Source organism: Pseudorca crassidens, chromosome 14, assembly GCF_039906515.1.
Source record: "Pseudorca crassidens isolate mPseCra1 chromosome 14, mPseCra1.hap1, whole genome shotgun sequence".
NCBI classification, from domain to species: Eukaryota; Metazoa; Chordata; class Mammalia; order Artiodactyla; family Delphinidae; genus Pseudorca; species Pseudorca crassidens.
In genome coordinates this window covers 68,040,330-68,055,683 of record NC_090309.1, presented here as the reverse complement: position 1 = coordinate 68,055,683, position 15,354 = coordinate 68,040,330, and the positions used below count along the sequence as shown (strand labels likewise).

At 46.7% G+C, this 15,354-nt stretch overlaps 1 protein-coding gene across 5 annotated transcripts in view; it reads left to right on the top strand.

Annotated features, from left to right (window-relative positions):
- Window positions 1-4,988, top strand: part of LCLAT1 (lysocardiolipin acyltransferase 1) — a 193,002-nt gene extending 188,014 nt beyond the window's left edge. For all 5 annotated transcript variants that reach the window (XM_067703344.1, XM_067703341.1, XM_067703340.1 and 2 more), the window contains one exon: window positions 804-4,988. In XM_067703344.1, the coding sequence (XP_067559445.1) occupies window positions 804-1,306 (503 nt within the window). In that variant the 3' untranslated portion in view covers window positions 1,307-4,988. The remainder of the gene's footprint in view (window positions 1-803) is intronic.
- Window positions 4,989-15,354: the final 10,366 nt, after the last annotated feature.

Here is a 15,354-nt window from a genome sequence, read left to right as displayed (position 1 = left end):
CTGTGTTTAGTGCCCTCAGCTCCCCAGTGTTCTCTGCTGGGAGGCTCACCCTGCCATCGCTCTCCTGCTTCCCCAGCTCCCTCCCCATTTCCACAGGCCCCTGTTAGGGCACTGCACTTGCCGTCCCCCTGATTCTGCTGTGAGCTCTGCAGTGAGGTTAGGGACCGTATTTTATTCACTTCTCTATCTCCAGCATCTGGCATATGACTTTGCTGACAACACTTAACCCCAAAGTAACTAAATCATGAGATTTCTAAGGATGGTGCAGCACTGGGTCAGGGTCTTATTCAGACTTCACATTGATGTTTCTAGAAATAAAAAAATCATATGGAAGTTTTCATGCATGTCTGACCACTTCATCAAGTCTGATTCTGAGTTTTTCATTCCAGTAGCTTTCGTGATAATATTGGGTTAATGGTGAGCAAGTTTTTTATTTGGAGAGAGGGTGTATTTATTATTGATAGGAGGTCTCAAAACAGTGAGTCCTGCTGGTGCAAAAGAGCTGTCTGTGCTCTAATTCCTATCTCAAATCTAACTTAATGTGCTTATTCGTTTAGTTCTGCAATGGCAGATTGCCGTTTCTACAAATGAGGGTAATTTCTTTCTAAAGGTCTTTGTGGTAATTAGCAAGCAGATAAAAGACTAAAAATGACTGGTAAATGCTGACCCAGCAGCATAGGAACGCGAGTGTTTACAGCCCGTGTTTGTTCATCTTGGTTCACTTGGTCCTGGTTTTGTGAATCAGCATTGCTGTCTGAATTGATCTTTACTCCATCTGTATTTTTATCTTTTCCAAAACCTAGGTAAGAACCTGGATGCCGTCCATGACATCACGGTGGCATACCCTCACAACATTCCCCAGACAGAGAGGCACCTCCTCCTTGGGGACTTTCCCAAGGAGATCCACTTCCACGTCCACCGATACCCAGTGGACACCCTCCCAACATCCAAGGAGGACCTCCAGCTCTGGTGCCGCAAGCGGTGGGAAGAGAAAGAGGAGAGGCTGCGCTCCTTCTATCAAGGGCAGAAGAATTTTTACTTTACGGGGCAGACTGTCATTCCACCTTGCAAGTCTGAGCTCAGGGTCCTTGTGGTCAAATTGCTCTCCATACTGTACTGGACCCTGTTCGGCCCTGCAGTGTGCCTGCTCATCTATCTGTACAGCCTTGTTCGGTGGTATTTTATAATCATCATTGTCATCTTCGTGCTGCAGGAGAGAATATTTGGTGGACTGGAGATCATCGAACTTGCATGTTACCGTTTTTTACACAAACAGCCACATTTAAATGCAGAGAAAAAGGAGTAAGATCGTAAGGTTCGCAGTGTAAAAGCCTAGGGGATATTTTGGATAAGCTTTTGTAAACCGAGATGCTTTTCTGCATGACTATGTCAAATATTTCTTACTATCGTCATTATTTGTTAAAGATATTTTGCACTTAGTTTTGTGGGAAAATATTGCTACACACACGATTTTTTTTTTTTTTTTTAATATCTCTGAATGTAATTTCAACACTGTGTAGCAGGGAGCAATCGCTGTGAAATAACTTGGGCCAGAGTATTAGTAAACAATCATCAGGCTGTTAGCAGACAAGGTACACACAGATCTTCTTAGAGGCCCAATCCTGCTTCCTAACAAACTCCCCAGACAGGAGGCAGATCTGGGGCTCCTGGGCACTGGCCCAGATCAAGTGCTGGCACCTGACGGTGGAGGTGAGGGCCCTTCCTCCTGGCTCCCTCTCGGCCCTGTCCCCGCACTCCTTTCTATGCCAGTCAAACCCTTGCATCCTTCCTCAAGACCAGAAAACAGAAACCCCTTGTCCTTAAGCTGAACAAACATTTTAATAGGAAGCCCTTCATTACTCATGAAATCTTGGCATTTAGCCGTGCACTGACCTAGACGTCACAAGACCACCGGTGCCCTTTTCTCACGTGGGAAATAAGAGCTGGACAAGTCTCAGGGAGCAACCACAGGCTCTCCACTCAGAAACCTTAGTTTGAATTTTTAAAACCAAGAATTCATACAGTTTAGTTCTTCACTTCTGTGTAACCTTGTTTAGTGCCGGTTTCTTTACAGCTTGTTAGCAGGTGTAGCTTTTCTGCATTATAAACGGTATATATCAAGTCACTTACCTTTTAAAGGAAAGCGTAGAAGAACGTTCTTATTGCCATCAGAAACACTTGAAGTTGTGTCTTGGTTGAAATATTTCTTTAAAACCTGCCACAAAAAGGAAGGTTATTGTATTTTCTACGTGTGCATGGGTGTCTAACTTCTGCCACTAAATCAACAGCAGCACTTGCAGACAGGGCCGTAATGGTTTAACCTAAATTATTCAATCCTTGTAGCCTTGACAAGTTTTATTCTTAAAACCAAGTCACACAAAAGTGAATCCTTTTTTAATGATAGTGAGGGATCTCTCTTTTTTAGTCCCAGGTTTCCTCTTTCATTAGTAAAGCCCACATTTTACCAATTGTTCACCTAAATATTCCTGTTATTTGGAGTCAATGGAAAATTCAGCAAGTCAACAGCACCAATCTCCTTCTGAGGCAAAAAAGAAATGTGTGGTCATTGTTTCCACTCCGCTGGGGCCCTGCAGCTACGTTTTTTTTTTTGGTCCTAATGGGAATGCTGGTCAGAGCAGCAGAAAATATGGGGCAATTGAAAGTCTTTACTGGGTTTCCCTGGTGGCGCAGTGGTTGGGAGTCCGCCTGCCGATGCAGGGGACACGGGTTCGTGCCCCGGTCTGGGAGGATCCCACATGCCGCGGAGCGGCTGGGCCCGTGAGCCATGGCCGCTGAGCCTGCGCGTCCGGAGCCTGTGCTCCGCAACGGGAGAGGCCACAACAGTGAGAGGCCCGCGAAAAAAGTCTTTACTGTTAAAAAACCTGTCCGCGTATTCCTGCCTTGAACCAGCTTCAAACACTGTTTCTAGCTTTGTGTACTCTTGTCACGAGTGCCTTCTCCTTAATTACATCTCCTTTGTGCTGGACGGTGATTTCCGCCGGCAGTGGAAACCGGCATCGCTGTGACAGGCAAGCACGCTGTGAGCTAGACTTACCCAGCAGACTCTTCTTTCAGAAAGCCACCGCAGCATCCATGTTGGCACCATCTTCACTGGAAGAGAACTAACTAGTGCCTCTGCTGCAGAGCCCAACCTGTATTTAACTACTCTCCCAAGGCTGTTTTCAATCCTGCCGGGGCTACTAATTAGTTGCTGGGGCTACTAATTAGTTATTATGCACATCTGCTCCAGACCCAGCTTCCTTGGTTTCTAAGGTGGTTATTTTTTTAACCTTTCCCCCCCCCCTTTAATAAAAGAGGTTTCTAATTTAGGTCTCTCTCAGACTTCTGGTTATATTTGGAAATAAGAAATAGTTTAACAATCAGGATTGCATTTGTCCTGGGTCAGAGAGAAACGCTGCGTTTTCTACTCCACAGGTGTTTGTAATGTAGCCGGGCTGCCCTTCCTCCAACTGCTCAAGGGTCTGGCTTTAATGGCGAGTCCTCTAGAACCCCATGAAACCTGTAAAAGGGGAACTCCTCCTTTCTAAAACATGTTTTCTTTTGATCGTAAAAAACATGTTTAAGATAAAATGCAAACTCTTTTTTAGTACCCTGAATTCATAAGCACTGAAACTGAGACATTGTACTTCTAAGAATTAGAAATAACTTCAAAAAGAAAAATGTTGCCTTTTTTGGTCTCTGGTGTGGTTTTTTTTGTTTGTTTTGTTTGCAATAAGGCTTCTTTTAAAATTGAAATCATTTGTGTTTTCCTACACAACTTTTTCTTCTCTTATTTAAAGAAATACACTGTCCATGATTTGGACTCTAAAATTGATAGGTCAGGTAGAGGTTAATGCAGTTACAGTACTGTGCTTGGCCTCAGCTGTGACCCCTTCCCATCTCCCAGTCTGGCTCTGGACTCAGCAGCCGCCTGTCTGGCAGCATCTGGACTCTCACCAGTCCATCCAGAGGAGACTCAGTGGAGTTAGAAATGTTTACAGTGCTGCATGTCCATTTGTTACATCTTTACCATTCAGACAAGACTTAAATAAAGCAAGTGTGGTTTACATGGGACATGAACCATTATACTTAAAATAGGAACCTACAAGGAAGGGCACTGATTAGGTCACAAGTTTTCCCACCAGGCCTCTGATGAAACAAGCCACAGTCATTGTAAAACTCAGTAGAAGAACATGGTAAAAGACTAAAAGAAAAATAAATGTCAGAGCCCATAATTTAAAGTTCTTAATAAAATCCTTGTTTGTTAGGCTACTAAAACACAGACGGGGAGAAATCCCAGCTTCCACTTGAGTCACTTTGAAATTAGTTACGTCCATAGCCCCACGTCAGACCTCATCCATCAGCAGCCGACTGAACTCGCTGGGAGGGGAGACGTTCCCATCTCACTCGGGCTTCAAGCTCGGCCTGACCACGCTGCCCTCGTGCACTTTTATAACGGAGACTAATGGAGGGAGCCTGTTGGTATTAAATTGTTTACATTTCTTTATATAAATAATGTGCTTTCAGTGCCTTAGTTATGGGTCCCTTTCTTTCTCTTGTTCCAAGAATTCTGCAATGTGTCTCTTAGGTAAAAGTCTCTTTTTGCTATTCACTGGGAGAAAAATGGTTTCTAAAACACTGGTCACTGTGGTCAGTACTACCTTGTGAGGACATCTGGGAAAGAGAGCTTTATGTGGAGGTAGCGGTTGCCTCAGGGCTATTGTTTATGTTGCAGAAATGCTCTTGTCACATGATAAGCTTCAGATTAGACATGGCCCTAAAGTTGTCTTGTGCTGACCTTAAATTCTTATTTCAGAAGAGAATCTTGGTTTAGGTAATTCATTTTTTAAAAGATCATGTGCAAAACCACTACGTTTTAAAAATAACTCACAGAATGGCCTTAGTTTTTTATGTCCGCTGGTATCTTTGTGAGTTGTGTTCTCTGTAGTATACATCCCAGAATAAAGTGGAGTGAATTCAATAGTTTACACGTGTGTTGGGTTTCTGTTTTTTTGCAGGAATGACTGGAGGCTATATTGTTATTGTATTATAACGTGGTATTGAGGAAGAGCTGACCAGTTAGGACTCTCTTTCACAGATGTTTAAAACATAATGCCAAAGCAAAAAGGGAATATACCACCTTCATCACTGAAAAAGTCCAGGGGCCGCAGCTGAATTCACGGTTCAGTGAATGTCATCAGAACTTGGTTTCCCCCCATCTCAGTTCAGCCTGAGGGCAGTGTGGTCGTTCCACAAGGGAGGGGGTCTCATGGGAAATATCCACACCACTAGCTGTAAGAGGTAAACAGGGCTCTATGCACACCCCTCCCCCACTGTCAGGGAATACAGGACTAGGAAGGCAATTCTTGGACCAAAGCTTGACAAATGCATGAAAATACACTTAGCAAACAGACACGCACAAAAGTCATGAGACCTAAGGGTAGCAGGATATGCCGCCCCAGAATATGAGTGTAGGAGTTCAGGACATGCCACCCCAAATATACCACTTTGCAATATTGATTATTGTCAGCTGTAGGCACTTGAGAAACAGCAAATGCAGGGAAGGGCTGTCTCTGAACTCTCCTTTTCTGCCTGAAGACAGATCCTCCAAAAGGAACTCAACTGCCATAAATCCCCTCCCTGGGAGTTTCATCAGCCAGAGGGGATTGACTCTTGTCACAGGAAAGGAGACTTCACACCCCCACACTTTGCCACAAAAGGCCATACCCACCCCCCATCTATTCCAAGGGTCCATTCATCTTTCCTAAAAAACATTCACTATCCCCTAAGAGGGCTACTTTCTTCCTCCCCTTTTCCATTAAGATGGTATTTCAGGGGCTTCCCAGGTGGCGCAGTGGTTGAGAGTCCGCCTGCCGATGCAGGGGACACGGGTTCGTGCCCGGTCCGGCAAGATCCCACGTGCCGCGGAGCGGCTGGGCCCGTGAGCCATGGCCGCTGAGCCTGCACGTCCGGAGCCTGTGCTCCGCAACGGGAGAGGCCACAACAGTGAGAGGCCCGCGTACCGCAAAAAAAAAAAAAAAAAAAAAAAAGATGGTATTCCAGGCCTGGATTCTAAGCCACCTCAAAGAGTTACTCATTTTTCCCTGGGTATCTTCATGAATACATGAGGGATACATGCTAATAAATGTTTGACTGTTCTCCTCTTGTTAGTCTGGCTAATATTACTGGAGCCAAGAACTCAGAAGGGCAGAGGGAAAATGATTCTCCTCCCCTACAGAACCTAAGCTCTGCAGTGCCCCATTCTGTCTTCGGCTTCTCCAACAAGCATTTGCTTGAAAGATCCACTCTGAGGGGAGCCCCCAATGTCATTCTCTGGGAAGGGGGTGTGAGGGACCAGAAGAATGGGTTTCCAGGACTGGGCCATGGGGCTGGTGGGATTTCTATATTCTGTTCAGGCAAAGGGGAGAGGAGAGCATAGTCTTTCTAGTCACCCATGTGCTTCCACATCACTCATTTCACTGATAAACTATGTAAAGGGCTTCAGCAGCTCCCTGCGAAGGGTGGGTTTTCAATGAGGTTCTTCAAATGCCAGCTAGTAAGCCCTAGGATGTCACAGAGTCTAACCTACACTCATACAATGCACTCTTCATGCCAAAATGTTTTTAAAGTAAATACCTAAAAGATAACTTGCGCTCTCCTGGCTGTGTTGACTTGACTCCCAGGATCCACAGGGTGACTTGAGGCCTGCAGTCACTTCAGCCCTACATCCTCTCAGGTTCAAATCCCGTGGGAAACAGCCAGGGAGACTGCTTCCCCAGTGGCTTAACACAAATCCTAAAGTGGGTTGCAATGCTCATTCCTCAACCACTCACTTGCCTGGAAATAACTAGGTGGCTTGCGTCCCTGGGTTACTCACCACCCCCTGGAGCCAGGGCTGGCGTTTGTTCCCCGGGACCACAGGGACCAAGTGCTGGGGAGGGACGAACTTTCAGAGGGCTGCTGTTGAGAACAGGATAAAATGACGCTGGGTGGCCAGATGTCCACCTCGACTATGAAACTTCCCAAACCGCCCAGCGGAGCCGGGAGCAAATCAGCACAGCTTGCAGAGGGAGTCCCTGACCCTGCACAGTGAGAAACAAAGGAGCTTGGCCGCCTCCTCCCATCAACACCAGGGGATATTTGGGAATCCAAGGTTCTGCAGAGCTGTACACAGACAACCTCATCAACAATTGGTCCATCTGAATACTTTAATCATTACCTCTACTCAGATCACCCGACTTAAGCAAGACAGTATGGATGACATTTTTCTTCCCGTGGCAAATCTGTTGAAGTACAAATCCTATAGCTCTCATGTCTCTCCCTGTTGGCTGATGCAGTCCTGTTCCTTCCAGCACTGCAGGCACAGAATCTCACAGTGTCGCTCACCCCTCCCTCACCTGCCCTGACAGTCAAGCTGTCACCCCCACCTGCACCTTCCTCCTCAGGGGCAGCTCCTTCCTACTGCATTAGACCTGGCAAGTCAGCACTACCTACCAGTTCTCCCTGCTCCAGGAGATTGACGCCAATCTCTATCCACGGGACCCAGGTGATCTCCCCACAACCCCAGTTTAATCACGGAACCCTGCGTCTCACCACCCCCAGTGGCTTTCTGCTGATGTCAGGCAGCCCAGACTCGACCTATCCCAGTTCTTCCCAATCCACCCTATCCTTGGGCCCAGGATTGGCCCCGGGTGTGGACCTTTTCACCCCAAGGCAACTGGCTGCCTAAAACTCACGTGCCCCCTGCTCTTTCCCACCTTTGCTCATAAAGGTGCTTCCTTCACAGCCCAAATTCTGTCAAATCCCACTTTTTCTCTGAACTGTTTCCTCATCAGTCTAGCTTGAAATGTCCTCCTGTCGTGGTGATATTTCTCTGCAACTCTCGCTTGACCGTATTACATACTATCTTACGTTATAGTTATTTTTCAGTCTTATCACCTCACCTGGAGTATAAGCTTCTGGAAAGCCGAGATAAGAATGCCTCATATTTCTCTTATCCCGAACAGTATTTAGCCCAGCATCTCACCAATTCCTTTTGCACAATAAATTCTAAACGGTGGTTCCTTGGAAGTCATTCAGAAAGCATCCTGTACTAAACTCAAGCTGGGTGCAGAAATTTACAAATTTAACGTAACAAAAACAAAAATTTGAAATGCAAACCCATCTACCTCTGGGAAATAGCTTTTTTTTTTTCACAAGAATCAAATCATTTTTGATTGATGATATGATTTACCAAAATATATTAGTAACTGAACTCTTAAAAGTAGAAACTTGGCTCAAAATGTGCATACTTAAGAATCTCACCTCCCCCAGCTACACTTGTGGAGGAGAATTTGCCAATACCTAGCATGATTCTTATGCACTTACCTTTGGCCCACAATCCCACTTTCAGAGATCTATCCCCCAAAACACACTGGCCCCCCAAAATTGTAAGATGCATGCACAAAGCTCTTCATTGTAGTTCTGTTGGTGAGAATAAAATACTGGCAACAACCTAAATGTCCATGGTAGGGAATGACTGAATACTCTTTGGTATAATTATATGATTGAGTTCTGTGCAGCTGTACAGAGGCACGAGGGACATCTCCAGACACTGATATAGGACATTTCTCCAATATATTATGTTAAGTGAAAAAAGAAAGATGGAGAACAATGTGTATAGTTATGCTTTTATTGAAGGTGAGGCCATACAGATACACACACATATGCTTAATTTAAAAGCTAATTCATTAAACATAATTTAAAAATATAAATTATAAAAGTAAAATTGTAACATATGGGGGAGGGAGGGAACATGATGGATGAGACTAGGATAGGAACTAGACTTCTTTTATATATCTTATTTTATGCTATATGCTTGACTTTGGAACCAAGTTAATGTTTTACATAATTATAAAATTAAATGAGGGAATTCCCTGACCGTCCAGTGGTTGGGACTCAGCACTTCCACTGCGGTGGCCCAGGTTCAATCCCTGGTTGGGGAACTAAGAGCCTGTGAGCCGCGTGGCACAGCCAAAAAAAATTTAAATAGTAAAAGGTAAAAAAATTTAAATGAAAAAGTAAAAGCAATTTCTAAAAAGAAAAAGAGAAAAATCAAAAGGAAAATGAAGCAAATGACCCTAACGTATCAAATCTGTGGAATAATTACACAGAGAAATTTTTTCAGGTAATTATAATGTATATCCTTAACAGTATATATTCTCAAGGCAGAAAGAACTCCAAAAAAAATCTTAAATTGTTTTTGTCATCGTATTGTTAGTAATGATATCAGTTTATTTTCTGAAATTATTGCATTTTTTGTAAGATTAGGCATGTAAGTAATTATGATAATGTTGCTAGGACCAAGATCTTCAGTGTAAAAAATATGTAAGTATAGAATTTTTAAAGTTAAAAAAATTCCCCATAATCCTAAATTTGAACTGAAAATAATCAGTATGAATTTATGATGTATTTTGTCTTAAAAAACAAAACAAAACAAAACAAGAGCTACTTGGTAGTCCTGTCCATTAAAAATGCTAGAAATATGGGGCTTCCCTGGTGGCGCAGTGGTTGAGAGTCCGCCTGCCGATGCAGGGAACATGGGTTCGTGCCCCGGTCCGGGAAGATCCCACATGCCGCGGAGCGGCTGGGCCTGTGAGCCATGGCCGCTGAGCCTGCGCGTCCGGAGCCTGTGCTCCACAACGGGAGAGGCCACAACAGTGAGAGGCCCGCATACCGCAAAAACAAATAAAATAAAAATGCTAGAAATAATGGCCAACCAATAGCAATGAGCAGCCTAGTGCCCAGATAATGGAAAAACATTTTCCATTAAAAAGGAACCAGAGGTTCTTGGACAAATGGCCCAGGACAGGTAGAAGGTAAGCCTGGACACCTTGAAATACCAGAAAGTAAGGAAGATTTCAAAGACCTCTGAGGTCAGCAATTAGGGCTTAATTTCCAAATATACAAACAGCTCATACAACTCAATAACAAAAAAACAAACAACCCAATCGAAAAATGGGCAGAAGACCTAAATAGACATTTCTCCAAAGAAGACAGACAGATGGCCAGTAGGCACGTGAAAAGCTGCTCAACATCACTAATTATTAGAGAAATGCAAATCACAACCACAGTGAGGTACCACCCACATCAGTCAGAATGGCCATCATCAAAAAGCCTACAAGTAACAAATGCTGGAGGGAATGTGGAGAAAAGGGAACCCTCCTACACTGTTGGTGGGAATGTATATTGGTGCAGCCACTACAGAAAACAGTATGGAGGTTTCTCAAAAAACTAAAAATAGAGCTACCACATGATCCAGCAATTCCACTCCTGGGCATATATCTGGAGAAAACCATAATTTGAAAAGACACATGCACCCCAGTGTTCATGGCAGCACTATTCACAATAGCCAAGACATGGAAACAACCTAAATGTCCATCAACAGAGGAATGGATAAAGAAGATGTGATATATATATATATATAATGGAATATTACTCAGCCATAAAAAAGAATGAAATAAAGCCATTTGCAGCAACATGGATAGACCTAGGGATTATCATACTAAGTGAAGTAAGTCAGGAAGAGAAAGACAAATACCATATGATATCACTTACATGTGGAATCTAAAATATGACACAAATGAACATATCTATGAAACAGAAACAGACTCACAGATAAAGAGACCAGACCTGTGGTTGCCAAGGGGTAGGGGAGGGATGGATTGGGAGTTTGGGATTAGCAGAGGCAAACTATTATATGCGGGATGGATAAACAAGGTCCTACTGTACAGCACAGGGAACTATATTTACTATCCTGTGATAAACTGTAATGGAAAAGAATATGAAGAAGAATATATATATGTATAACTGAGTCACTTTTGCTGTACAGCAGAAATTAACACAACACTGTAAATCAACTATATGTCAATAAAATTAAGAACAACAGCAACAACGAAAACCAAAGACTTTTGAGGTCAGGACAGACAGACTCAGGAGCCAACTTAAACAAGCTCCCACTGACCGAAGACGGGCATCTTGAGCATTAGTAGAAACGATAACTGAAACAGCAAAAGACGTCAAGTGTGGTAAAAGCCCAGAGTTAATGATACTCAAAATAAATAAGTAAAAACACACATTGATACATTTGGAAGATGCTAGATAACGAATTCATTACTCTGAAAAGTGGTATCTAGATGAAAAGAATTTAGCATTTAACCTTCCTTTCCTATATGAACGGTACCTCAAGCTAAAGAGTTGATGAAGGAAAGTTTCTCTCTGTAGAAGTATTCCAGCTTATAAATGAAACTATAGACTAAAAATGACTTCAGAGTCACGTGAATCAACTGCAATGGGTAAATCTTGTTGGGTTCTCCTTTGAGTAAATAAACCATGAAAATAAACTATGAGACGGTCAGTTACACCAAATGGATATTTAATGATATTAAGGAATTATTTTTTAGGTGTGAAATGGTACTGTGATTATGATTTTAAAGAGGTCTTATCCTTTGGAGAACCCGATGAAGTGGTGTGCCGCCTGGGGCTGGGGAGTGGGTGGAGAACGGCTGAGCAGAGCCCGGAGCGGGTGGTCCTGCGTCTCTTGACGGATACGTGAGCCTGCCTCATCCTAGCCTCTCTAAAGTGTGCACCTGGAGTAATAAAAGGTTAAAAGAAATTGCTTCCTCAAGAGATCTTAGAGTCCACACTTGTCTCAGCTCCCTTGCTGATGACAAGAAGGTACAGGCGTCTGGAGAAAGCTGGGCGCGGAGCGCAGGGGTCCCGTCCGGTCCCAGCTCCCTCGTGGCAGTGGGGCCCTGAGCTCAGCCCGTTCTCTCTGGGTCTGGGGTCTGGGCTCAGGGCCGCCTCGGGCCGCACTGCTGCCCCTCAACCTGTCCTGGGCCTTCCGGCCAAAGTGCCTGCTCCTCGGCAGGGCCATGTAGACACAAGATGCGTTGAGATGTCCAGCGCTCTCCCCCCAGCTCCACTCCCCCCCATGAAGATGCCCCCTGCAAACTCTCCCTCGGAGCCCTTTGCTGTGACTGCCCAGCCCCTCTGCTCCCCAAGAGCCAGCAGGGGCATGGACAGCGCCCTCTCTGGCCTGGTTCCTGGGGCGTAGGCTCTGCCTCCACCTCCCCCTGAGGCCAGGGCTCTCCAACCCGGTCACCTGGGACCACCTGCGGAGCTTTCACACCTGCGCCCGGCCCCACCCAGGGGTTCTGACTTAATTGGTAGGTGTGCAGGCTGAGCGGTAGGCACCATCAAGCCTCCCAGGTGGTTCTAACGAGGGGCCAGCGCGTCCACCCTTCCCAGGCCTCACACGGAGGGCGTCCCCTCCCTAGGCTCCCGTGGCCTCATTGGTAAAATGAGCCCTTGGTCTGAGATGTTCTGTATGAGTTAGGAGGTGATTTAGTTTAGTAACTATTTACTGCCTACTCTCTGCCTGTGGGCCCTGGACTAAGGAGGGAGCAAAGGTAAGGAAGCTTTCTTCTTTGCAAAACAAAAACAAACTACTGTTTATGAGGTGCCACTTGCCAGGTGTGAAGCCAACCAGACAGAAACGAAGAGGGTCAATAAGAGAGGGCATCCTGCCCAAGACACAGGCCTGTAACTGGCGCCCAAGTCTGAGCGCAGGCAGGGCTGGAGGCACTCCACACATGGTGGGTGAACAGGGGCACCAGCCCTGTGGCCACTCTGTCCACTGCACGGGGCTACGTCGGCATTGCAGACGGTAGCTGGCACTGCAGCTTCAGAAACTGCTATAAAATGACAAAGGACCGCAGCCCACAAGGGGAATTTTCCATCCCACGGCAGGCTGGAGGAAGGACCCATGTTCCCTTCACCTCTTTATTCTACAAGATCTTAACTCCAACTGGAAGTCACCATCGGTGACCAGCACTTGCAGGGGACCAAGCAGCAGACTCAGTTTCCCAGTTGGTCCCTGTGTGGGCAGGGGGTGGGCGAGGAAGGGGACAGGCCGCCCGTAGGGTGAGCGCACGTGACAGGGGGAGGTTGGGCCTACAGCCAGATACCAGCCACACGGGGCTCCGAAGAGGCAGGAGGTCATTCTGAGGAGGAGAGAGGCCTGCAGAGAGCACGCTCTTCCCCACCTGCCCCTGCCGTGGAGACACCTTCCCATTTCCTGAGGATCCACAGGGCGCGGGGCTGGCTGCCTTGAGGCCGGCCCATGATTCTACACAGGAGACATGGCAACTAAATTACAAAGGGGGATCCCAGGTGGGATCCTGGCAAATTTGAATATGCTCTATAGATCAGTTAATATTCTTGTATCAACGTTCATCTCTTGGGTTGGACGGCTGTCCTCTGGCTGTGTAAGATGGTTAGACCTGGGGGGAGCTGATGAAGTGTCCTTATCAAGACTCTTTGCCCTGAGGTTCCTGCTGCTGAGATGCTCCTTCCCAGATAACACATGGTTTGTTCATTTGGTCCCTTCCTGTCTTTATTCGGACACCCTGAGGCCTGAGATGTCATCAGCTTTTCCACTGCAGGAGACTGTCATTCAACCAAGCCACATGCTCCCCATTCACTTTTCAGGAAACGTCCCCACGATCTTCCTGTTGAGACGGGAAGGCAAATATCAAGGGTGGGAGCAGCCGGGCCCATGCGTCATCCCTCTTGGCTGGATGAAAAGAAGGTCAGGGTGTAGGAGCCGTGGGGGGTGCTGAGAATGTCCAAATGGGGGTGATGTCAGGCAGAACAAAAGGCAGCTTCTGCGCATCACTCCTCCCACACAAGCCCGGGGCCAGAAGCAGGCTGGTCAGTGACGAGGCCAATGTCACCCTTTCCCCAGTCATCAGTGGGGGTCAGAGGTACCTGGACACCATGTGATGTGCTCTCAGGGCAGGGCATGCAGGCCTACTGTGCGCCCCTCATTACTCCGTGCGGGGCACATGCCCACTGTAGGGATGGGAAGAGGCCAGACCCTGTCAAAGAATTCTGCAGAAAACTGCTGAAAACCCATTCCCCTTTTACATATACTTTGACTCGGCTCTCACGGCCCTCCATGCTGGAAGGAAGCCGGGCCCTGGGCTCTGCCTCCGCTTCTCAGATGTGGAACCTAAGACTCGCTCCAAGTACTTTGCTTACGAACACACAGTGAGGACAGGACCCCAGGTCAGCTTTTTCTAGGGGACCACTAAGCCTCTGCACCGTTGCATTTCTTCCCAAGGCCAGTCATTGCTGTACGTGAGCAAGTGTTTGGGGTTATGTGGCACGATACTCGGAATGTGGACGTGAGCCTGGATCCAGCCCAGCCGTGTAGGCGCTGAGTCACCTTGGGCATGGCCCTCGATCCTGTGGGGTTTATTTGTCATAAAGTATGAGAAAGTGCTTTGCAAGCTGCCTGTTGCTTATTAGTGTCTGTGTGTGGATAGTGATAGGGCCAGTATTCTGTGGCCTGTTGATTATAAGTGGCCACGGTACAAACATTTGCTCCATTTACGGAGTGCTTGCTTCACACCAGGCACTGTGCTGTGCATCTTACATGAAGTATCCTTTCGAATCCTCCCTCGAGCTCTGCGGGATCGTGCTTGGGTTTTCTACTGCTGTATAACAAACGTCTGAAGCCCTGGAGACTTACAATAACAACCATGTATTGTCTCTCATGATTCTGTGGGTTGCCCAGGCATCTCTTCTGCTTCACGTGGTACTGACCGGGGCTCTGGCCCACTGGAAGGTCCGCAATGGCCTCAGTCACGTGGCTGGCAGGTGGCGCTGGCTGGGAGCTCAGTGGGGCTCTTGGCCATGGCTTTGTTCTCCTCCGTGTGCCTCTCCACGCGCCTGCCTGGCCTTCCTCATCGTAGTGGCTGGGTTCTGTGATGTTCTAAGAGGACAAGCTCCTACAGGCAAGTGCTCACCAGACCCCCACTTGACTCACCCTTGCTAACGTCCCTTTGGCCACAGCTTGTCACCACCCCCAGAGACAGGATGGAAGGGGGCTTCACCAGGGTAGTAGCATGCTACATGGGGGGTCTCCAAATAGGAGTCTACTGCAGAGAGGTACTGCTGCACTCCCTATTTCACAGGTGAGGAAACAGGTTTAGAGGGGTTAAGTGACTTGGCCAAGATGTCAGGGTTACTGGTTGGCAGAGTCAGAGCTGAGATTGGAAAGCTTGCCCCTGATTCCCTCCCTCCTGTGTGGACCGTAAAGGGTGACGCCACCTGCATGCTTCTGTTAGGTCACTGCACCTCCTTTCCTCACCCTGGCACCCTCTCTTCTGTTAACCGTGAAATGTTCCCTCTGGAAGCGTCTTCCTCTCCCACCTCACAGTGAACTTAGATGCCCTCCCCTCTGTATCTTCCTCCTCAGCTTCCGCCCTGCTTCCCTCACTCCTAGATCAGTGAGGCCATCCTCCTTGG